Genomic DNA, 23,036 nt, shown 5'->3' on the forward strand with positions numbered 1-23,036 from the left:
GATTTCTTTGGAAGGAATGATGCTAAAGCTGAAACTCCAGTACTTTGGCCACCTCATGCGGAGAGTTGACTCATTGGAAAAGACACTGATGCTGGAGGGATTGGGGGCAGGAGGAGAAGGGGACGACAGAGGATGAGACGGCTGGATGGCATCACTGACTCAATGGACGTTGAGTCTGAGTGAACCCTGGGAGTTGGTGATGGACAGGGAGGCCTGGCATGCTGCGATTCATGGGGTCGCAGAGTTCGACATGACTGAGCGACTGAACTGATCTAAACTGAACTGAAGGTGTAATTTAAAGAATGAGGAAAAGTTAAGTGGGAAAGCTGGATGGGGCAAAGAGGGAGTCAATCCAGACAGATCAGCATGAACAAAACACTTAACAGTAAAGAGCAGCTTGATGGGTATAGGAGAGCTGGAGTAAAAGGGCATGGGGGGAAAGGCAGGAAGCTTGTTTGGGCCTGAGGGCCTGTGTGCCTGGCCATGGCGCACTGTCAGCTGTGAGAAGCAAGCCTGGGAGCAGCTCAGAACAGGGATGGCCTGGCTCTCATCCCAGCTATGGTACCTGGGCAACAGCCCACCTTTACCCCAGCTAACTGCCTCTCCTCTTTCCTTAGTTCCTCCTGAACAGCTGGAGATTGGCGCTTAGGGTCTGTGAGGAGTCTTGTCAGGACTTGTCCTTCCCCTCGTTGTTCAATGGTCATCTGGTGTCTGAAGAGAACTGCTGATCCCTGCTATGCCTCTGCTACAGTCAGGGCTGTCATAGTAGTTCATAGACCCCAAGCCCAGGCTGCTTCCTCCCTGCATAGGCTCTGACATAGGCCTTCTTTGACACTCTGCCTAGGGTACTGGGACCCCTGCTGCTGGGGAAATAGACATGGGACTTCCAGAAACATAGACAAAGAGCCCTGGCATTGCTTGTCAGGGGTGTATCACTCAGGTTCAGGAGACAGCAAACTGTCAGCATGAATCACAGCTGGGCCTTTGGCATTCAGTTCTATGTTCTCTCCTAACTAAACAAAGTTGAGAGAGACGAGCCCCAGGCTAGGCAGGCTGCTATGTTGTGAATGATGACCACTCTGTCCTCCCCACCCCCATTCCCAATTTTCCTGCCTTTAGAGCTTATCTGCCTGATTGCTGCCCACTGAACTGTGCAGAGGGGCTGATGTCTGGCATGTTTCCAGGTCCAGTCATGCCCCAGACTGATAGAACAGGTATCATCCATGGTCTCCATCCTGGTGTCATGTGTAGGCCGAGTACTGTTTATGGTTAATATTAAGGTTACTGCTGATGAGGTAGCTGGAAGTTTTAAAGTATCTGCTCACCAATTTTGAGGGAAATTGGTGCAATACGTCTAGTTAACCATGGTGGGTATCTCAGTCCATTTGGCTTGCTATTAAATAGTACCACAGACTGAGTGGCTTATAAACAATGGAAATGTATTTCTCACAGTTCTGGCAGCTAGACGTCTAAGATCAATGTGCCTACATGGTCAGATGAAGGCCCTCTTCCAGGTTGCAGACCACCCACTTCTTGTATCCTCACATGGCAGAAGAGGCAAGGGAGCTCTCAGTGACTTATGATGAGAAGACTGGTCCCATTCATTAGGGTTTCACCCTTAGGACCTAATCACTGCCCAAAGACCCCACTTCCTAATACCATCACCTTCAGCATGAGGCTTTCAACATAAGCATTAGGTTGGTGGGGGTGGGGGACAAAACTATTTAGACCACAACACTGGGCACAGTGATATCCCAGCTTTCTGCACATTCCAGAAGACTAGTTCAGGGAAAACCAGCTGGCTGGCCCACAGCTCCACTGCAGCTTGAGATTCCTCTTCCCCTTCTGGTAGAGAAGCCCTACAGTGTGAACCTACTGTTAACCTCTTGGCCTATAGACTAAAGGCTAAACTCCAGTCTGGCTGCCTCTCATCCCACCATATATCCTCACCTACATGTGTCATCTTGAGGTCCTTGGAGCTGCACCCCAATTCCATGAAGTTGCCTTGTGCTCCGTGATTTTGTACATGTTCTCTTTGTCAAGGACACACTCCCACTCTTCCTTCAGGGCTCAGCTTCCTCAACCTCTGCCCACTCTGGGGCAGGGTTAGTCTCTTCCTCTTGTACTCCCACATTGCCTCGTGTTCATTTAGTACGTCCTTCCATGTTTTGGAAAATTGTCCATTGAATTGCGTATTTCCCAGGCTAGTTTCCTCTAGTTCCTTTCCAGGGGTGAGCCACCACCTCAGAACTCAGACTTGGAGTGCCTGTAAAATGGATGGAGCTTCCCAGCATTGCAGAGGGGATATCCTAGGGCTCTTGACTCAGTTCAGAACTCTCAACTTCCTGTGGTGATCTTGCTTAAATTTGCACCATGGTCCTGCCTAACCCAGCCTCCGCTTAAGACAGATTCAGAGGGAAGTGCACCTTCCTAAATTAGCTGGTGTTTAATGAGAGGGTGGGGCTTGGTAACTAACTCATATCACTGGTGAGTTTCACTTTGGAGTGCAAACCAGGCCAGTGGATGTCAATGAGAAAGAAGAGCTCAGATCTAAGGAGAGTGACCAACTGCTGCTTCTCCCAGGTAAGATTCTCCTGTAATTACTGCCAACCTCAGTTCCAGCCCCTTGCCCTCATCTCTCCTACTTAGGCCATCCTGGATGAGTGGAGGCTGGAAAGACTAAGTTGGCTCTTCTTTGATGGGAACCAGTGGTGGTTCCCATCCTCGGTAGAGGTCCTTGGCATACCTTTCAGAAGGAAGGCCCGTTTGATGTAGCTGATTCAGCTGAATAATGCCAACAGGCCCCTAGTTATTCAAACATGAGACCCTAGGCTGGGTTCAGGGATCTAGTGATGTGAGAGGCATGTCCCTCACCATAGGGACTCTCAGCTAGAAGGGACACAAATGAATGCATTTACCAGAAGTGTAAACACGGGTTACTTGAGGGAAGCTTTATAGTCTCTGACGTGTAGAAGTGCTGAATAAATATTGAATAGAAGAAGGAATGAATAAGAGAGTGAATGAATGAATGAATGAATGATCTAGCTGGGCCTCAAAAGGAGAGTGAAATCTCACCATGTCTGTATCCCTAGGCCTTCCTCTCCCAAAGATAATTGCCTTATTTACCCCATTTTATCCTCAAAAGAGACCTCTAACATATGTGGAACATATGTTTGACAGATTTGAGAGAGTATAGGTATATGTAACTTTGGGGAGATTTGTTGGAAACTGATTTCTTGGTTCTGTGAATAAGAAAAAACTCCCCATCTCTCAATTTTTCTAGCTGCCATGCAAGTTTTACTGGCAGCTGCTTAGGCCAAGCTCTGTGCTGGGCACTGAAGAAATAATGACTCAGACACAGCAATTCCAGGGAAGGCTGTGAACAAAAGCTGAACAGCCAGAGATAGGACAAAGCTCATAGTGTGTCTGGAATATGAAGGGGAGGAGCAAGAGAGGAAGCTTGGGTTGAGGACAATGTCAGGGGCCTGCAATGCCACAATAAAGCGTTGGGGACTTGTTTTTTCTGCAGTAGAAACCACAGTGTAAAGGTCATCTTCCTTTCTTAGGGGTGATGGAACTGGGGGATCACATGATAAAGTCTTTTTGCAGTCACTCTGGGTGACATGTTTGTTGTGGGTAGGGTGGGGAGGAAGACACACAGGAGCAAGAGTTATCAATTAGGAGACTTGGAATAGTCAGATGAGTAGGTCTAGGACAGTGTGGGAACTGGGAGATGGGGACACACAAGAGAGCTCTTTCCACTCTCAGCTTTTTCAGCCTGAGAAATGATTGCATGGAGGAATTGAAGGTCAGGGATGTATAGAGGCAACATGCATGCCTCTAGCCAAGGTGAAGGACAGGAGAAGAATTTCATGGGGAAAAGTGAAGAAGAAAATTAATGTGACTTTGACCATTGAGTTTGAGGAGCCTTCTCCAGCATCCAGAGATGCTAACAGACCATTGGAATTTGGCTCAGAACAGGGGTAGATGTGAGAACCTTCACACAGAGGTTTTAATCAAACCTTGGGGATGAGTGAGAAAAAGAGGAAGCATTGGAGAAGCAGGCTATGGCCAAAAACTTGAGAGCTCCATTGTTTAAGAGGAGTTACTGATGAAGACTTTGAGAGACTCAGGAAGGAGGCCAGGAAAGACTGATGGGCACAGCCAAGGGAGAAGAGAACTTTGCAGTGAAGAGAATTCTCATGGCTTTGCGTGCCTGAGAGGACAAAAGGGTGGGAACTGAGGAAAAGGCTGGAATTGGGCAGTCAGGAGATCATGGGTGACAATAGGAAGGGCAAATTCATGGATGTGTTGGGAGTGGCAGGTGGGTAGAGGTTGCGATGGTGGGAAGGCAACTTTCCCAAAGTTTACCTGTTATAGGAGAGGGCCAGATGCCTTCTGCCCATCTCGGGCCCTCCACTGCACCACCCCAAATGGCACTTGAATCATTGAAGTCTTCTTTGGAAACTTCCTGGTCCCCTTTTAATTCATATCCAGATGAAAAAAAAAAGGGCCTTGAGATGGAGAGGGTCTTCCCAGGTGGCGCTAGTGGTAAAGAACACCCCTGTCAGTGCAAGAGATATTAATCCCTGGGTCAAGAAGATCCCCTGGAGGAGGGTGTGGCAACCCACTCCAGTTTTCTTGCCAGGAGAATCCCATGGACAGAGGAGCCTGGCAGGCTAGAGTCAGACACGACTGAGGCAACTTAGCATGCACGCATGAGATGGAGAGACCTGGTGCGGCTGCTCTGTGGAGAGCTGTGTCCTCAACTTTGAGCACAGGGCTCTTTCAGGTCAGCATCATCCCACCTTCTGAAGCCCACCATGTTGTTTGTGTTGTACATCACAGTTCCCAAAGCATTTTCCCTGTTGTCACTCTATTTAACTCTGGTGACAACCTTGCAAAGGTGATACTATCGTCTCCTGTTTTTACACATAAAGAAACTGAAATGCAAAGTCATACATGCCCAAAGTCATAGCACTAGTGGAACCCTTTTCTGAAGTGTAGATCCGTCCCTGTCCCCATCTCTCTACGGCATGAAATTCACTCAACTTGGCATGAAGATGCCAAGCCAGCCTGCTTGCTTCTGCAGCAGATCTTAACCCGCTCCCCACTTAACTCACACCCTTTGTTCCAAACCTCTAGCACATCCCTGAACTCCCCAATGCAGCAGCAAGTCCACCTCTGTCACTGCCTGTGTCGATCATACTGTGATTATTGGTAAAGCTGTGAAGTCCCTGAGGGTGTGGCCTAGGTCTGCTTCATCTGTACATCAGCATGTGGCACAGTAGACATTGTTGTTGTTTAGTCACTAAGTTGTATCTGACTCTGTGCTCCATGGACTGTAGCCCACCAGGCTCCTGTGTCCATGGGATTTCCCAGGCAAGAATACTAGAATGGGTTGCCTTTTCCTTCTCCAGGGGATCTTTCCAACCCAGGGATCAAACTTGTGTCTCCTGCATTTGCAGGCAGATTCTTCACCACTAAGCCACCAGGGAAGCCACGGTAGACATTAGGGACTGGTAAATGTGAATAAATGACAGAATGAATTAATGGCATTGGGATGAGAATCAGCCTTGCCAGTGCTCTCTCGCTGTACATGCTCTGGAAAATGAGGGCCTTCTGGTTGATTTACTAAAGGATCTTTGATGGTCAGAGATTCTGAGCTCTGCCCACATCTTCCTTCCTGGTCCCTTTCAAAAGGAAGAAAGTTAAGGGTCTTCATCACAGCCTCTGAGGCTCATCACAGACGGTGGAGTATGTGGTTCATCTGGGCTATCCCTTTTCTCCCATAGGAGGCCACCCCTCACCATTGTGGAACCACATGGACTCCATTGGGTCTCTAGGGTTGCAGCAAGGGGAAGGAGCCCCCAGCTGCCCCCAAGAAGGCTTGCCTTGCCCCTCAAACAGCTCTGAGATGGTAAGTTCAACACTAGGTCCCTGTCTCATGCCTCTTCAAACAGGAGCGGCCCCACCACGGAGCCATGCGCTCACACCCATGCAGCCCTTTCCAGTGTACTGAGCCTTTCATATCTGATCTAGTAACTTCCTCTTTCAAGACCCCTCACCATTGAGAGGTGGGGGTTATCTTTTCCTCTAACAGATAAGGATGAAGGGGCTTAGAGAGGTGACGTGCTTTTGAGTTTAAGGCATGACAGGAGCTTGAGCTGAGGTGTTTCAGCTCCAAATATATCACTTTTGGCACCTTGGGTTGTCTCAGTCTAGAAAGGACCCTCCAGGGTTTTTCTGGTAGAAAGCTTAAGGCCCTTTCTTTCCTCACTTCTCTAGTCATTTCTGTACATCTCTTTCCCCTCAACATGGCCACTGCAGTCAGGCACACAGAGATGATTTCAGTGCTGAACTCAATTTGGAGGTTATTGTGGTCCATATACCTTAGGTTAGCTCAGAGTGAGTTTCTCTTTTTCCTGTTATCTTGACCAAGATTTAGAAGCCCTTCCCTACCACACCCTTGAGCAGGAAACACTTGGGTAAGTCATTTCATATCTCTTCATCTTTGTTTCTTCATCAGTGCAATGGAGGAAAATAAAGTCTAATCCCCCAACCCTGGTGGATTCAGTGAGCTGTTGGAGATAAAGGAACTGCACAGAGGAGACATTCATGAAGGGGTTCTTGAATTGTTCCCTGCAGTTCCTTTAGTTTCCCAGCCCATTCTGACATCTGCTGGATTTGGCTTATTGCCCACACTGTGAGGGTAACACACTGCATTTCATGCCCCCACTTCACCCTTGTCCAACCTCTGCCCCAGACCCTGCTGTTAACAGTTCCTCTATGCACAGCCCGTAACTGGACCCTAGAAGGGAGCAGGGACTCTGCTGCAGAGTCTGCCCTGCTGGGCTTGCTCTAGGGCCTACCACCGCTTCCTCTCTTACTTCACACCACTCTCTTGAGACTTGTACACTGGTCCTACACCAATCCTGCTCAACTGAGCACACCTGCAGTTTAAAGACAGTTCTCTTTGGCTTTGGGGGAACTTCACATGCAGCCAAACATCCTGTGGCCTTGGGTCCCCACTCAGCACCATAGGCCTCAGTCTCAGCTCCCCTTCCCATAGTGATCTAAGAACCATATGGTGTTGGAGCCCAGCGCCACCTGTGTCCCTTCCGTGTCCGTTCCCTCAGGACTCTGTCTCCAGAAGGGACATGGAGTCAGGCTCCTCAGGCTGGTTGTAACTTGTACTCTGAGAAAAGGGAACCACGTTGAGCATGTCCTGTAGACCAGCTACTGTCTCACCTCTTCACATCTACTGTCTTCTCAGTTCTCTCACATTACTGAGAAGGGGGTGCTATTTTTATTCCTGCTTGACAGAGGAGAGGTGAGGTGATGGACCCAGACTGACCAACACAGCAAGTTGGTCAAAGAGTCCAGCATTGAAGTCACATAAAATCCACCTTCACTCTTCTGGCTGAGGCTCTCCCCACTCTTCTTGGGGGAGGTTGAGGGGGGAGACTCCAGTAGCTTCTCCTGGCTGCTGCATGCCCACCAGCACTGGCCAGGGAGTATTATTATTCTCCTGATGTTGCATAAGAGGTAAGTCTAATTATGTCAGAGAGAAGTTTGACTTCCCCAGGGCCACATTGCCAGGACTTGCCTGGTAGCTCAGAAGTTAAAGAATCTGCCTGCATTGCGGGAGAACCGGGTTTGATCCCTGGGTTGGGAAGATCCCCTAGAGAAGGAAATAGCTACCCACTCTATTATCCTTGCTTGGAGAATTCCATGGGCAGAGCAGCCTGGTGTGCTACACTGCAACCCCATGGGGTCTCAAAGAGTTGGACATGACTGAGTGACTAACACTTTCACATTGCTAGGAAGTGGCAGGGCAAGGACTCAGATGTAAGCTTTCTCACCCCAAGTTCTTGATGATGGAGTTTCTTCATCAGCTTTGGGTTCTTTTCAGTGTTTTTTACAAGGCTTCACATTTATTTGGAAACATCTCTGTAGTCAGAGAGGTCTGGATTCAAGTCCCACTCTTTCCCTTACTACTTGGATTAGGCAGATGACTGGCCTTCTCTGAACCTCAGTTTCCTCATTTGTGACATAGTAATAGACTCTCCTAGCACGCCTGGCTGCTGGAAGCAATAACATGAATACGAAACTGAACATCTGGCACTCCAGTTAGAATCCTTTGCTTCTGTAGGGGTCTGTTTCCCATTCTCTTCCTAAAGCAGGGGTGGGACTGAGTTGCTTCTATCTCCCTCATTGGGCAGCCTCCCCCTCCCTGGCTCTCCCTGCCTTCTTATCCAGGTGCCTGAGTGGTACTTTTCAGATATAGGCCCAGTGTGGGGCAGCAGGTCATAAGAATTCTATTCCTATGAGATGGGTGGTGGGGGTCTAGGAGAGTGGAATCAGGGCCTGGGGCCCTCCGAAAAACTCAAGGAGACTGCTGAGGCCTCTTGGAATGACAGTCCAGAGGGTTATCCAGGGGAGGTTCCCACACAGACTTGAGGTACTGGAGCTTTTCTTAAGCTCCACTGAGCTTCTGTGGAGAAGAACCTGGTGTCCCATCCTCTGCTTTCCCTGCCTGCCTGCCCCTCCCTTCACTCTGATCTACTCCTGGCCCAGGCTTCCCCCACATCCATCCCCTTTACTCTAAAGAAAATCCCTTTGTGTTCTTCCTCCAAATCTTCAAATGGCTCATTCCTTTCCTTCATTTAGGTCACTTCCACAGGGAAACCTTTCCTGACCAATATCCAAAAATACCTCTTCCTCCCCTGGTCACCCCCTGAACTTCTGTTTCTGCCTTTCTTTTCTACCATTACTACCAGAACTGTGTTATGTGTTTCTGTGCTTATTTTCTGCCCCCTACACGAATCTGAGTTCCACAAGAGCAGGCTCAGCCGGTTGTGCAATATATGGTGCTTAGAATAGTGCTGGGTACGTATTAGGGGCTCAGTCAATGTCTGTGGGAAGGATGGCCAAACTGTGGGCGGACTGTCCTCCACGGTGTGGCCCCCAAACTCTCCTGGGCCGGTCTTGCCCAGGTGCCACAATGGAGTGTATCAGAAGAGGGAAGCCCCTGAACCTGAAGTGCACTCACACATTTGTTCATCCAACAACAATGCACTGAGCAGCTTGGCTCTGGGTACTGGGGAACCAGAGCCAATCAGTAGTGGGGTGATAGGGGAGAAGCCTCACCATCCCTGAATTCAAAGAAGTGGAGAGAGAGCTGACAAGGAGCCATGTGGGAATAGAGCAGGAGGAAGTGTGTGGGTCTTCCCTCCAGAGAGGAGCCGAGAGTGTAGGAGCTGGTGCAGGCTGTGAACAGTGGGAAAGCCACAGGTGTGTGAAGAGGTGAGGAGGGGGACTGGACAGTTGCTGGGAGAGCAGCAAGGCTCACGGGGCTCAAGCAGGGCTCAGGTCAGCCCCTAGGAAAGCTGGTCTGAGTTAGGGAAGGGAGGTGTGAGCTGGGCCAGGCTGGCCTCTGTCTTGGTTGGAGTTGGGGGATATGGCTAGGCCAACAGGCCACCTGTCCAGATGTCTGCATGTTTCTCCTCAGGTACAGGAGTGCCTACAGCAGTTCAAGGTGACAGGGGCGCAGCTGCGACAGATTCAAACCAGCCTCCTGGGCTCCATGGAGCAGGCACTGAGGGGGCAAGTAGGCCCTGCCCCTGCTGTCCGGATGCTGCCCACATATGTGGGGTCTACCCCACATGGCACTGGTGGGTGGCACAGACTAAGATGGGTGGCCAGGACTGCAGAGAGGGTTCTGATCTGGGAGAGAGGTGGGTGGAGGGAGGTGGGGTGTTTTCCTTACCCCTTGCTCCATCTCTAAGGTCCCTTGATGAGCCTACACAGGCCTTAGGAATGTTTCTGGGAGGTGGAGGGCTTGGTCTCACCAGCTGCATGCCTTTCTGTGACCTGCTTGCCCACAGAGAAAGGGGACTTCGTGGTGCTGGAGCTGGGGGCCACAGGGGCCTCACTGCGTGTTCTATGGGTGACCCTAACGGGCATCGAGGGGCACAAGGTGGAGCCCCGGAGCCAGGAGTTTGTGATCCCCCAGGAAGTGATGCTGGGTCCTGGTCAGCAGGTGAGCACTCAGTGCATAGGCTCCGGGCCTGGCTGGGCAGCTGGGGCTCTAGTGGGCAGAGTTAAGCCCCCAACCCCATCCCACAGCTCTTTGACTTTGCCGCCCGCTGCCTGTCTGAGTTCCTGGATGTGCTGCCCGTGGACAATCAGGGTCTGCAGCTTGGGTTCAGCTTCTCCTTCCCTTGTCACCAGACAGGCCTGGACAAGGTGAGGCAGAGTGGCTACAGGGACAGTGGGTGGAGGGGCTGCAGGGCCGTGAAGGTCATTGGATTGACCTGACTTTCCTGCCTCCAGAGCACCCTCATTTCCTGGACCAAAGGTTTTAAGTGCAGTGATGTGGAAGGCCAGGATGTGGTCCAGTTACTACGAGACGCCATCCAGAGGCAGGGAGTGAGTAGAGGCAGGGGAGCAAATAGGGCTGTGTCTTGGGTTCTGGGGGGGCCTGCTTTCTGTTAAAAGGATATCCTGTTGGTATCCTTTATCCACTTAACCCTGGGGTAAATACTGCTACCATTCTTATTTTATGGGCTTCCCTGGTAGCTCAGCTGGGATTCTAAACCCAGGAGAATCCAGGAGACCCCAGTTCGATTCCTGGGTGGGGAAGATCTGCTGGAGAAGGGATAGGCTACCTACTCCAGTATTCTTGGGCTTCTCTGATGGCTCAGATGGTAAAGAATCTGCTGCAATGTGGGAGACCAGGGTTCGATCCCTGGGTTGGGAAGATCCCCTGAAGGAGGGTACAATAACCCACTCCAGTATTCTTGCCTGGAGAATCCCCATGGACAGAGGAAGCTGGCTGGTGAGCTACAGTCCATGGGGTTGCAAAGAGTCGACACAACTGAGTGACTAAGCACACAACACATTCTCATTTTATAGGTGAGGAGACTGAGACTAAGAAGGGTCAAATAAACATTGAGGACTATAGGAGAAACAGATGAAAAGACTTGACCCTGTCCTCAAGGACCTTGCAAGCCTAGTGGGGACAGCATCCCAATAAACAATTGTCCCTGTTGAGAAGGTGGTTCTGATGACTTTGGGAGCATGGGGAAGGGCGCACTGTGGCCTGAGCAGAGGCCTGAAGGAGAAGTTTGCCAGGTGCATAAGCTGTGGCTGGGGAGGAAGCTCTAATTTCAGTGAAGGGCATTTTCAGAAGTCTGAGTGGCTAAGAAAGGCTGTTCTGGATCCACTGGACTCGCCACCATGGGTGCTATGTAAGTAGCTAGTCAGGACTGAGAGGAGCAGGCTTGGGAAGATAGGCTGGGACCAGGGCGAGCAAGTGAGGTGTGTACAGCACAGCCTTCAAGGTGACATACTTGCTTACCCTTGTCCTGGTCTTGTGAGGAGCACTGGGGTTCCAGAAGTAGTGGCTGAGGCTGATAGCCTCTGGGGCCTCCAGGGCCTGAGACAGGGGCAGAGGAGCCAAGCAGCAGGGGTAAGAGGGAAGAAAATCCTTTATAGGGTGGGAGGGTCTCCAGCATACATGGCACAAACGGGTGGGGCAGGTAGACACACCTTTGGGGGACCCTGCATGTCTCCATCAAATCCGGGGCCCCAGCCCCACACATCCCCCGGGCTCCCCAACCTCTGTCCTCTGTGTTGCCCAGGCCTACAGCATTGATGTTGTTGCTGTGGTGAATGACACCGTGGGCACCATGATGGGCTGTGAGCCAGGGGTCGGGCCGTGTGAAGTTGGGCTAGTCGTAGGTAAGTCACGCGGGCGTTTGTGATAGTGGATGGAGGGCCTGGATGCCTGGTGGGCAGGTCCTGATGGGGCTGTCCCTGCCAGACACCGGCACCAATGCGTGTTACATGGAGGAGGCAAGGCACGTGGCAGTGCTGGACGAAGACCGGGGCCGCGTCTGCATCAGCATCGAGTGGGGCTCCTTCAGTGACGAGGGGGCCCTGGGGCCAGTGCAGACCATCTTCGACCACACCCTGGACCATGAGTCACTGAACCCGGGTGCCCAGAGGTGGCCTAACCTTCTCTCTCGGTCCTACAACTGCTTTGCTCCACTCCCGCTCTGCTGTTCCTGTACTCTAGTCTTTAGGCCCGCGCCTCCCATTCCCCACTTGCATCCTAGGGGGCCTTGGCCAGTCTCAACGAAGGAATGGCTCAAGGTTCTACAATGCAGAGTTTTCAACTCTTATTCCTGACTCTGGCCAGCTCCGACAGGGGTTAGGGGTTGGGAGTAGTCAAGCAAAGGGACTCCTACCTTCCTTGGGTCCTTCCAGGAGCCCCCTTGAACTTCATCTAAGCCAGACGGGGTAGTGTGGTCTGGGTAAACACCCAACTATCTCTGAGGAGGCCATTTGCTTCTGGACCCTTCAGTCAAGGACCCCAAAGAAAATGAGCTCTCTTTGGGAGTTCTTGGAGGTGGGGGTAGGAGGGCTGAGGGCTTAGGAAAGGCTCTGGCCAGCCATCCTTCCTGCCTATAGGTTTGAGAAGATGATTGGGGGGCTGTACCTGGGTGAGCTGGTGCGGCTGGTGCTGGTTCACCTGGCCCAGCGTGGGGTCCTCTTTGGTGGCCACACCTCCCCCGTCCTGCGAAGCCAAGGCAGCATCCTCCTGGAACACGTGGCTGAGATGGAGGAGTAAGTGCAGCAGGCAAGGGGGCTGTGACAAAGGGACTCCTGGCTTGGGAGTTGCGGGGGTGGTTTTCCCCTGAGGGAGCCGTGCATGGAGCTTTGGTGGGGGCAGGGAGTTTCTGGCCTCCTTGAGCCCCAAAGCAACACCCTGTCCCCGCTAGTCCCTCTGCTGGGGCAGCCCGTGTGCACGCTGTCCTGCAGGACTTGGGCCTGAACCCGAAGGCCTCAGATGCTGAGTGGGTGCAGTGTGTGTGCATGGCTGTGTGCATGCGGGCCGCCCAGCTCTGCGCTGCTGCTCTGGCCGCTGTCCTCTCCCGCCTCCAGTACAGCCGGGAGCAGCAGGCTCTTCAGATTGCTGTGGCCACCGGAGGCCGAGTGTTTGAGCGACACCCCAGGTACTTGGAATACAGCATGAACCTGTGTGAACAGGTCACCAGAGCATGCGTGTGTGTGTGTGATACCAGAGGGCACTCTGGTACCACAGGTGCAAGGCAGTGGGTGTGAATGGCTCCCTAGCAGAATAAAGATGGACGGAGGGTTAAGGGAGGCCAGAAGAGGTCAAAGGAGAGAAAGAGGGTTCTCTTGGGTGTGCAAGGGAGGGGATCGCAGGTGCACTGGGTGCATGGCTGGTGCATAGATGGGTTTAGAACTGAACTGATTTGAAATGAGGGAGCCCAGGGCTTCAGCATGCTGTGGGGGTCAGGGCCAGGTGCCAAGCCAGGGCGCACCTGCTGTGTGTCTCTGTAGGTTTCTCAGTGTCCTACGGGAGACAGTGATGCTTCTGGCCCCCAACTGCGATGTCTCCTTCATCCCCTCTGTGGACGGGGGTGGCCGGGGCGTGGCAATGGTGACTGCTGTGGCTGCCCGCCTGGCTGCCCACCGGCGCCTGTTGGAGGAGACCTTGGCACCATTCCGGTTGACCCGGGAGCAGCTGGCAGAAGTGCAGGCACAGATGCGAGAGGCCATGGCCAAGGGGCTCCAAGGGGAAGCCTCCTCCCTCCGCATGCTGCCCACTTATGTGCGGGCCACGCCTGATGGCAGCGGTAAGGACCCAGCCTGAATGTGGAGCAGGGACACGGGCTCCCGGGGGTCACAACATGTGTGGGGCTGGAGCCTCCAGCTCCATCCTAGTGCTGAGGGTCTCTGCCTCACAGAGCGTGGGGACTTCCTGGCCCTGGACCTGGGGGGCACCAACTTTCGAGTCCTCCTGGTGCGTGTGACCACGGGAGGTGTGCAGATCTCCAGCCAGATCTATTCCATCCCGGAGTGCGTGGCCCAGGGCTCTGGACAGCAGGTACCTACAGCCTGGAGCTGATGTCAGGGGCCAGGGATGGGCCTAGTGGCCTGCTCCCTGACTTGCTCCTACCCCGCAGCTCTTTGACCATATTGTGGACTGCATTGTGGACTTCCAGCAGAAGCAGGGCCTGAGTGGGCAGAGTCTCCCCCTGGGTTTCACCTTCTCCTTCCCGTGCAGGCAGATGGGCCTGGACCAGGTGAGAAAGGTGGGGTCTGAGGAAGCCATCCTCAGGGGCTTTCCGCTAACATGCTTTTCATGGAGTGGGCAGGAGGTCCAGAGGGGGCTTTCTGGGCTGGGGAGAGGACCAGCTGGAGGCACTGCAGGGCTGTGCCTTGAACCTAGCCTCAGTTTTCCCAGATGTGGCATGCTCAGGTGGAAGGGATATGGTAAAATGGCCTGGAATACAGGGCCATGGAAAGACATGGGATGGAGAAGGACATAGTTATCCTAGAGGCTGCTAGTGGGCAGGAGAGTGGAGTCAGTGTTAGGTCTGGGCACCTGGGAGCAGTGTAGGCCCCCAGGCTGAAGGCAGAGTTTGTTCTGTCTCTCAAAGTGGCTTGTGGTTGCATGGTTTATACAAACAAAGCTAGTGGAGGTGATGGAATTCCAGTTGAGCTATTTCAAATCCTGAAAAATGAGCTATTTCAAATCCTGAAAAATGATGCTGTGAAAGTGCTGCACTCAATATGCCAGCAAATTTGGAAAACTCAGCAGTGGCCACAGGACTGGAAAAGGTCAGTTTTCATCCCAATCCCAAAGAAAGCCAATGCCAAAGAATGCTCAAACTACTGCATAATTGCACTCATCTCACATACTAGTAAAGTAATGCTCAAAATTCTCCAAGCCAGGCTTCAGCAATACATGAACTGTGAACTTCCAGATGTTCAAGCTGGTTTTAGAAAAGGCAGAGGAACCAGAGATAAAATTTCCAACATCCACTGGATCATGGAAAAAGCAAGAGAGTTCCAGAAAAACATCTATTTCTGCTTTATTGACTATGCCAAAGCCTTTGACTGTGTGGATCACAATAAACTGTGGAAAATTCTGAAAGAGATGGGAATACCAGGCCACCTGACCTGCCTCTTGAGAAACCTGTATGCAGGTCAGGAAGCAATAGTTAGAACTGGACATGGAATAACAGACTGGTTCCAAATAGGAAAAGGAGTATGTCAAGGCTGTATATTGTCACCCTGCTTATTTAACTTCTATGCAGAGTACATCATGAGAAACGCTGGGCTGGAAGAAGCACAAGCTGGAATCAAGATTGCCGGGAGGAATATCAATAACCTCAGATATGCAGATGACACCACCCTTATGGCAGAAAGTGAAGAGGAACTAAAGAGCCTCTTGATGAAAGTGAAAGAGGAGAGTGAAAAAGTTGACTTAAAGCTCAACATTCAGAAAACGAAGATCATGGTATCTGGTCCCATCACTTCATGGGAAATAGATGGGGAAACAGTGTCAGACTTTATTTTTTTGGGCTCCAAAATCACTGCAGATGGTGATTGCAGCCATGAAATTAAAAGACGCTTACTCCTTGAAAGGAAAGTTATGACCAACCTAGAGAGCATATTGAAAAGCAGAGACATTACTTTGCCAACAAGGTCCATCTAGTCAAGGCTATGGTTTTTCCAGTGGTCATGTATGGATGTGAGAGTTGGACTATAAAGAAAGCTGAGCTCTGAAGAATTGATGGTTTTGAACTGTGGTGTTGGAGAAGACTCTTGAGAGTCCCTTGGACTGCAAGGAGATCCAACCAGACCATTCTAAAGGAAATCAGTCCTGGGTGTTCATTGGAAGGACTGATGCTAAAGCTGAAACTCCAGTACTTTGGCTACCTCATGCGAAGAGTTGACTCATTGGAAAAGACCCTGACGCTGGGAGGGATTGGGGGCAGGAGGAGAAGGGGACGACAGGAGATGAGATGGCTGGATGGCATCACCGACTCGATGGACATGAGTTTGAGCAAACTCCTGGAGTTGGTGATAGACAGGGAGGCCTGGCGTGCTGTGACTCATGGGGTCACAAAGAGTCGGACATGACTGAGTGACTAAACTGAACTGATCCCATTCCCAGCCTTGCTGATGTTAGCCTGGCTCAGGGTGAGGTGCCTGGTTGGGGTTGGCAGAGGGGCAGGCACAGGTTTAGACGCAATACCTCCACATCCTTCATCAGGAATGCTAGGCTTCTCATGCATACCCTAAGGGCTGCCATGGAGACAGCTCCTCCCAGACCTCTGATCCAAGTTCCTAGGAGTCTTCTTCTCAACACCCCCAACTTCTGCGAAAAAGCTCCTCTGATGAGGAGCTTGCTGGCCCTGAAGGTGCCCACCAGGTTCTTCCACACCTGTGCTCTCTGGAAAGTTCTGCCTCCTCTACTCCAACCAGCCTTCCTGTGGTTTTCACTTGCTCTCTGCTCCTGCTCTGACCTCTCAGACATGGACCTCTGTACTCCAATTTCCTTTGGATCGTGCAGCAGGCAGTGTCTCTCTACTGGTCTGTCTGTCTCTCTGCAGTGTCTCCCTCCAGTCTGAGCATCCTGGCACCTTTTTATTATTCCTTGTAAGGTGAGAGAGAACGGCTTTCCAGGTGGCCTAGTGGTAAACAATCTGCCTACAATGCCAGAGACAAGGGTTTGATCCCTGGGTTGGGAAGATCCCCTGGAGAAGGAAATAGCAGCCACTCCAGTATTCTTGCCTAGAGAATCCCATTCTTGCCTGGAGAGGAGCCTGGGCTATAGTCCATGGGGTCTCAAAACAGTCGGACACAACTTAACAACAACAATAACAAAAGGTGTGAGAAGCAGGTGGACTCTGTGTGCAAAGTCAGGCATGCAGGAAACGCGGTCCTATTAGTTTTCTATAACAGAACTCAATTTCTATGTTAAGCCAACATTCTTTTCAGGAGTGAAAACTTAATCAATTCAGGGACCCCCTTATCCAGGCAGGGGCCCCTCCTTTGCTGTATAGAATGTGAAAACAAGCTGGGAGTTTGGGGAGACATCTAGGTGCCAGCTATTTGGACTCCCCCTCTTGCTGTCTTGGGTCTTGACATCTCCCTTGACACCTTACCTTCCTCTCCATGGAAGGAGGTCAGAGGCCATTATCCAAATCCCTTCTGTTTCCTCCCCTCCCCTACAGCGGCAGGCCCAGGGTGGAGGGCTTAGGACATCTTTCTCAGAAAGCCATCCGGAACCTGGCTCTGACTCCTGCCCACCTCACCTTCCCCAGACCAGGGGGTCTTCCTTATATCTGGGAGCAGGGAAACTTTGCTGTTACTCACCAGCTGGCTCTCCCTCTCACCTACTCTTTCTTTCTGGTTTCTGTTTTTGAGACAATGAGCCCAGACCACTCTAGCTGTGGTTCTATAGGAAAAGGAATAAAAGGAAACTACTGGGAGAAATGTCAGTTAATATTTCTAAAATCTCCTGCCCCAAAGATTCCCAGATCTGCTCTTCATGCTTCTACTTGGGCAGAGCAGTCATTTCTCCTAATGGTGTTAGAATAGTTCCCCCGTCCCCATCCCACCCAGAGGAAGCACAATAGGAAAAGAACAGTTCCAAGTACAGCCAGGCCACCATTACTAAGTCCACAGTTTAAGGCCAGTTTCTCACGGGGAATTGCTGTGTCCCCTCCTGTCCTGCTCAGGTGTCTGTTTCTGGCTCTTCCATTCACCCCTCATTTGTAGCTGAAACATGCGTGTGAACCTCCCATTGACTCAGCTCTGTCCCAGCTCAGAATTTCTCCCTCTCAGGTGGCTCTTGCTAGTTGTTTCTGTAGGAGCAGACTCTGCTGTCATTTAGACCTCTCTCTGTCCTTCCCTTTCTCAACACATAGCACTCATTCTGTTCATTCCTAACCCGATTACAAAGGACCATTCCTTCTGAGCAGATGTCTTAAAATGGCCAGACCTTCAGACCATCTCAGCATTCTGGCACTAAAAATAGAAGGTGTAGGTTGGATGGTTATTAATAGGCTTCTTCACACTGGAGAGTTGAGAGGGGGCAGAGGGCAAGGCCCTTAGCCATATGGGTAGAGTAGGACAGCCTCCCACTGGGGAGGGAATGCTATACACTGTATTCTGATGGGATACAGGCTTTGGGGAGGCAAAGTGAGATTCCAAGGGGCCTCCAGCTTCCTGCCTCCCCTTGGTTCCATCCCAGGGCATCCTCCTGAACTGGACAAAGGGTTTCAATGCATCTGACTGCGAGGGCCAAGACGTTGTGTGTCTGCTGCGGGAAGCCATCAGGCGCCGACAGGTAAGGAGTCTGTCTCCAGGGCTGCTTTGGTGCAACAGGCCTTGAAGGGAGCGAGGGGTCTCCGTCTGCCTGCTGGGGGGCCCTCTGCAGTAGAGACCTCTGGGTCTGGTGCTGGTTGCTGTGACAACCGCGTTGCCCAGCAACTAGAGGCATCCTTTTTTTGTGCAGGCAGTGGAGCTGAATGTGGTTGCCATTGTCAATGACACGGTGGGGACCATGATGTCCTGTGGCTACGAGGACCCCCACTGCGAGGTCGGCCTCATCGTCGGTGAGGAGGGCCCTGCCTTTTGTGCCTCTACTGCCTGATGCTAATTTACTGCCTCCTGTTGATTCCTCAGGTCGGACGTTCCCCTCACCTTGGGGATGTGGCATGGGACCTGAGCCCATGGGACCCTGGAACACTATTGGGTTGAGAGACTGGAGCTTGGGTGTCTAGTCCAGCTCAACTGCTGACTCATAGTCATTTAAGCTCTCTGAATCTCAGTTTGTTTATCTGTTAAATGAATGTGAGCTTTGGAATGTTACAGATTTGAGTAGAAACACTAGCTCTGTCAGGCTTCCTGGGTAGCTCAGCTGGTAAAGAATCCTTCTGCAATGCAGGAGACCCCAGTTTGATTCCTAGGTCAGGAAGTTCCCCTGGAGAAGGGATAGGCTACCCACTCCAGTATTCTTGGGCTTCCCTGGTGGCTCAGACGGTAAAGAATCCACCTGCAATACAGGAGACAAGGGTTCGATCCCTGGGTTGGGAAGATCCCCTGGAGGAGGGCATGGCAACCTACTCCAGTATTCTTGCCTGGAGAATCCCCATGGGCAGAGGAGCCTGGCTGACTATAGTCCATGGTGTCACAAAGTCAGACATGACTGAGCGACTAAGCACAGCACAGCATACTAGCTCTGTCACTTACCCCTGTATGACTTTGGGCAAATCGCCAAAGCCTCAGTTGGATCTCTAAGGTGGAGATGATAACGTAACAATGCCTGTCTGAAGGCATGATGAGGATGAAATGAGAGGGGACAAAGTGTAGCAAGACACACACGGTATTTGGAATGCAGTGGACCCCAGGGGTGGGGGTGTACAGAGAATGAGTTGAGATGGTCCTTTGAGAAGTCCAAGATTCTAAATCTTTATTAAGCTCCTCTCCTCTGGCCAGTTGGAAGCTGGATATAGGGACAGAAAGACATTAAGAAGGGGAAAATATCTGCTTTCTCAGAACTGACTGTTTAGTGGAGATTGAGTCCAGAAGAGCACCTGGACATCAGAGAGAGCTGAACCCAACTCTAAGTGCCAGGGCAATGAAGCCAAGATCAGAAAAGAAGCGGTCCCAACATGAGCGAGACTTGAAAAGAAAGCCTTGAAAAAAGGGATTGACTAGATGGAGGAGGAGGGCTCTCATAGTTCCTTGGACATCCGTCTTAGCGCGGGGGGTATGTGGCAGCCTCGCAGGAGACTGGGAGCTTCTTGATCATAGTGCCTGGCACTGGGAGGTGCCAGAGAGAGGTGGCCCAGATTGCTGTGTGGATAAGTAACTGGATGGAGGAGTTCCAGGGGCCAACATACCTGCTTAGAGTTGACCGTGTGTTGGGGAGAGGAAGGAAATACCTTTACCCAGCGTATGCCCTCTCTCTGTAAGCTTCTTGGCGTCAAGTTCACATCTAAATGTCATGTTCCCTCTGTGGTTTTTCCTAACTTTTGAGACAGGAAGACTCACCTGTGCTTGGGCATCCCACGATGCTGTTCTTTGCACCTCTGTTTGGGCAGCATCACAGCTGGCTGCTCATTGCCCAGGCTCTGGCCACTATGGGGCTCCTCCTCATATCTCATTTTTATGTCCCTGGCTCCTGGCCCAGCACCTGCTATTTGACTAAAGACCTGGAAGGCCAGTCCAAGACGGTGTGGGCCTCTCACCTGTGTGACTGCGGGGCTGTCACACATCTCCCAGGAGATGACATGACAGGCATTTGGGGAGCACCCTGAGGCAGCATGGGAGATGGACTGATGGTGGTGCTGGTAGGGGAAGTAGTGGAGGCCCAGGGGGCTTGGTGGTGGCAGGGTCTGCAGAAGGGATGTGAGAAAGGGAGGAAAGAGGACTGACCTGGCCCTGGAACAGGCCAATGAGCATGTGGAGATGGAGAGGTAGGAAATGAGTGCAAATGTTGCCATCTCAGTGGGAGGGGCTCAGAGGGATCCTGTGGGCATCAGTCAATGCAGACACCCCATCTGGCTCCTCTGCAGGAACAGGAACCAATGTCTGCTACATGGAGGAGCTCCGGAATGTGGCAAGTGTGGATGGGGACTCAGGCCAGATGTGCATCAACACGGAGTGGGGCGCCTTTGGGGATGACGGCTCTCTCAGCATGCTCAGCACCCGTTTTGATGCCAGTGTGGACCAGGCATCCATCAATCCCGGCAAGCAGAGGTATGGGTTGGGCCAGGCAGGTGTGACTGGTGGTGGCCGGCACTGGTTGATATGGCTGGTGGCTGGTGGTGGCTGGGGCTGGGGCCTTAGCCCTGTGGGCACACACACATGTTCATGCAGGTTTGAGAAGATGATCAGTGGCATGTACCTGGGAGAGATCGTCCGCCACATCCTCTTGCATCTGACTAGCCTTGGAGTTCTCTTCCGGGGCCAGCAGACCCAGCGCCTTCAGACCAGGGACATCTTCAAGACCAAGTTTCTCTCTGAGATTGAAAGGTGCTGAGGCCTATATTATGTCCCTCCACCTCCCAAAGGACTCTTTCCTGAGGTGGAATGCTGGTTGGAGGGAGGTCCATCCCAGAGGACGGAAAAGTCATGAGAGGGGGTACTCATGCAGGACCCTGCCCCTCTGTTCTCTCCTGTTCCCAGTGATAGCCTGGCCCTGAGGCAGGTCCGAGCCATCCTGGAGGATCTGGGGCTGCCTCTGACCTCAGACGATGCTCTGATGGTCCTGGAGGTGTGCCAGGCTGTGTCCCAGAGGGCTGCCCAGCTTTGTGGGGCAGGCGTGGCTGCCGTGGTGGAGAAGATTCGTGAGAACCGGGGCCTGGAAGAGCTGACCATATCCGTGGGGGTGGATGGGACCCTCTACAAGCTGCACCCTCAGTGAGTCTGGGTGGTGGGCTGGGCACGGGAGCCACGGCCAAGTGGGACTGGACTGACCTAGGCTCACGTTGGCCTCTCCCCCTCACAGCTTCTCCAGCCTGGTGGCAGCCACGGTGCGGGAGCTGGCCCCTCGCTGTGTGGTCACCTTCCTGCAGTCAGAGGATGGGTCTGGCAAAGGTGCAGCCCTGGTCACTGCTGTTGCCTGCCGCCTTGCCCAGAGGACCCGTATCTGAAGAAGTCTCCAGCAACCAGCTCTGTTGGTCCAGGGCTGGGACCCTGTCTGTCCCCAAGCCAGGCCCAGACACCCAGGACTTTCCGGAATAGTCATGTGTGACCCCTGCTGGGGAGACCCTTAGCTTTCCCCGAGAGAAGTAGCACTTGGGTTAGCAATATATATATATAATTTATTTACATTCACGTCCGCTAAAATCCCTACGTGCCCTGGCGGCCGGGCAAGGCTGTGTACATAAGGCCAAGTGTAAGTGCACGAATGCACTTAAAACAGAGTCAGGGCACAAACTTCACACCACAGGCCCCACATGGGGCACCTGCCAGCCCCAGGAAAGGGCACGCCACGGCACACACACTTGCCATTGTCCAGCCCGGGACTCCCATTGCATATTCACATGCCCTGTTGGGCAGGGCTCCTCGTGGCTGGGGGCAGGAGAGGGAGAACAGGGAGGAGCCGTTGGGTGTCCCTGGGTAGGTGGGAGAAGGGCAGCATGTGAGAGGCAGGTGTGGATTGACACCGGGCATGAGAGACGTGAGCAGCCTCTGGGTGTACGGCATGAGATGCGTGTCAGGGGGACACAGGTGATAGCACACAGGACATGCGTGGGCACATGGCCGTGTGGTGGTTGTGTGCCTGAATGCAGGGGCCGCCCCCTGTTCAGCTGTGGCCTTCAGTCCCGAAGGCTTGGAGCCGAGCCCCTCAGATGTGCCCCTACCCAGCAGGCACGGAAATGTTTGCATAAGATCCAGCTCAGGCAGGAGCTCTGGGACCACGTCCCGAGCCCATGGCATGCGTGCCTGCCCGTGTGTATGCGGCCCCCTGGCCGGGGCAGGAGGAGAGGTAACATCACACGCACAGACACACACACCAGTGGGCTGGGCCCAGCCTGGGCTCCAGGCGCCATCCACCCTGGGACCTGGGGGCCTGGGCAGAGTGAGAGCAGGTGGCAGTGCCAGCCTGGCCGGGCAGGCCATGGAGGGGAGGGAGTGCGGGCAGGGTCTGAAAGGGCCAGTGATAGGGGACAGCGTCCGCCAGGAGGGGGCCTGTCCGCGCAGCTCTCCCCGGTGGTGGGGAAGGGCCTTGTCTTGGCTTCTGCCTGTTCCTGGCGGGCGCCAAAGCTGGTGAGAGTGTAGGCATTGTGGGCCTCGCCGGCCTCAGCACTCGGCCTCTGACACTGTGAAGAGACCGGCATCTGGCTGGCCCAGTCCGGCCACTGCTGCTGCCAGCTGGCTGAGGTTGCCGTTGGGGAAGTGCCGTGCCTCCCACAGGTTGAGGATCATGGCTGTGGGGCTGGGCTTGGAGGCAAAGAAGCTGAGATGGCTGCAGAAGGGAGGGGAGTGCTTCAGCAGCCTGGCCTCACCAGGGGCTGCCGCCTCCACCCTCCTAGACCACCTGAGGACAGGGCCTCCCTTCGGTCAGCCAAGGGGAAGCCCCAGCTGCTGGGGCTGGACCACAGGCCCCACCATGTGTCTTGTCCACCCACCCCGCTGCTCCTCATCCCCGCCCAAGCTGGGCTGCAGGTGGCCTTCATATCCCCTCC

General features: G+C 52.8%; 2 protein-coding genes across 3 annotated transcripts in view; one reads left to right on the top strand and one right to left on the bottom strand.

The window, feature by feature from the left end:
- Window positions 1-220: 220 nt before the first annotated feature.
- Window positions 221-21,677, top strand: HK3 (hexokinase 3). Its single transcript, XM_027546899.1, has 19 exons — window positions 221-2,583; window positions 5,796-5,920; window positions 9,515-9,677; window positions 9,891-10,045; window positions 10,132-10,251; window positions 10,339-10,434; window positions 11,649-11,748; window positions 11,831-12,014; window positions 12,481-12,636; window positions 12,792-13,025; window positions 13,378-13,673; window positions 13,785-13,924; window positions 14,004-14,123; window positions 18,089-18,184; window positions 18,353-18,452; window positions 20,418-20,601; window positions 20,722-20,877; window positions 21,031-21,264; window positions 21,353-21,677. The coding sequence occupies exons 2-19, from the start codon at window positions 5,825-5,827 to the stop codon at window positions 21,495-21,497; spliced, it is 2,775 nt and encodes a 924-aa protein (XP_027402700.1). The 5' UTR covers window positions 221-2,583; window positions 5,796-5,824; the 3' UTR covers window positions 21,498-21,677.
- The window catches only part of UNC5A (unc-5 netrin receptor A), a 64,407-nt gene continuing 63,018 nt past the window's right edge, over window positions 21,648-23,036 (bottom strand). For both annotated transcript variants that reach the window (XM_027546900.1, XM_027546901.1), the window contains one exon: window positions 21,648-22,816. In XM_027546900.1, coding sequence (XP_027402701.1) covers window positions 22,651-22,816 — 166 coding nt within the window. In that variant the 3' untranslated portion in view covers window positions 21,648-22,650. The remainder of the gene's footprint in view (window positions 22,817-23,036) is intronic.

The sequence above is a fragment of the Bos indicus x Bos taurus genome, chromosome 7, assembly GCF_003369695.1.
Source record: "Bos indicus x Bos taurus breed Angus x Brahman F1 hybrid chromosome 7, Bos_hybrid_MaternalHap_v2.0, whole genome shotgun sequence".
NCBI classification, from domain to species: Eukaryota; Metazoa; Chordata; class Mammalia; order Artiodactyla; family Bovidae; genus Bos; species Bos indicus x Bos taurus.

What these genes read in the sequence shown, in the direction of transcription:
- HK3 (XM_027546899.1), top strand. Translation starts at nt 5,825, where the DNA reads ATGGACTCCATTGGGTCTCTAGGGTTGCAGCAAGGGGAAGGAGCCCCC. An exon ending in GGCCACGCCTGATGGCAGCG is followed by an intron (nt 13,674 to 13,784) that starts GTAAGGACCCAG and finishes TCTGCCTCACAG; the next exon opens with AGCGTGGGGACTTCCTGGCC. An exon ending in GGCAGATGGGCCTGGACCAG is followed by an intron (nt 14,124 to 18,088) that starts GTGAGAAAGGTG and finishes GTTCCATCCCAG; the next exon opens with GGCATCCTCCTGAACTGGAC.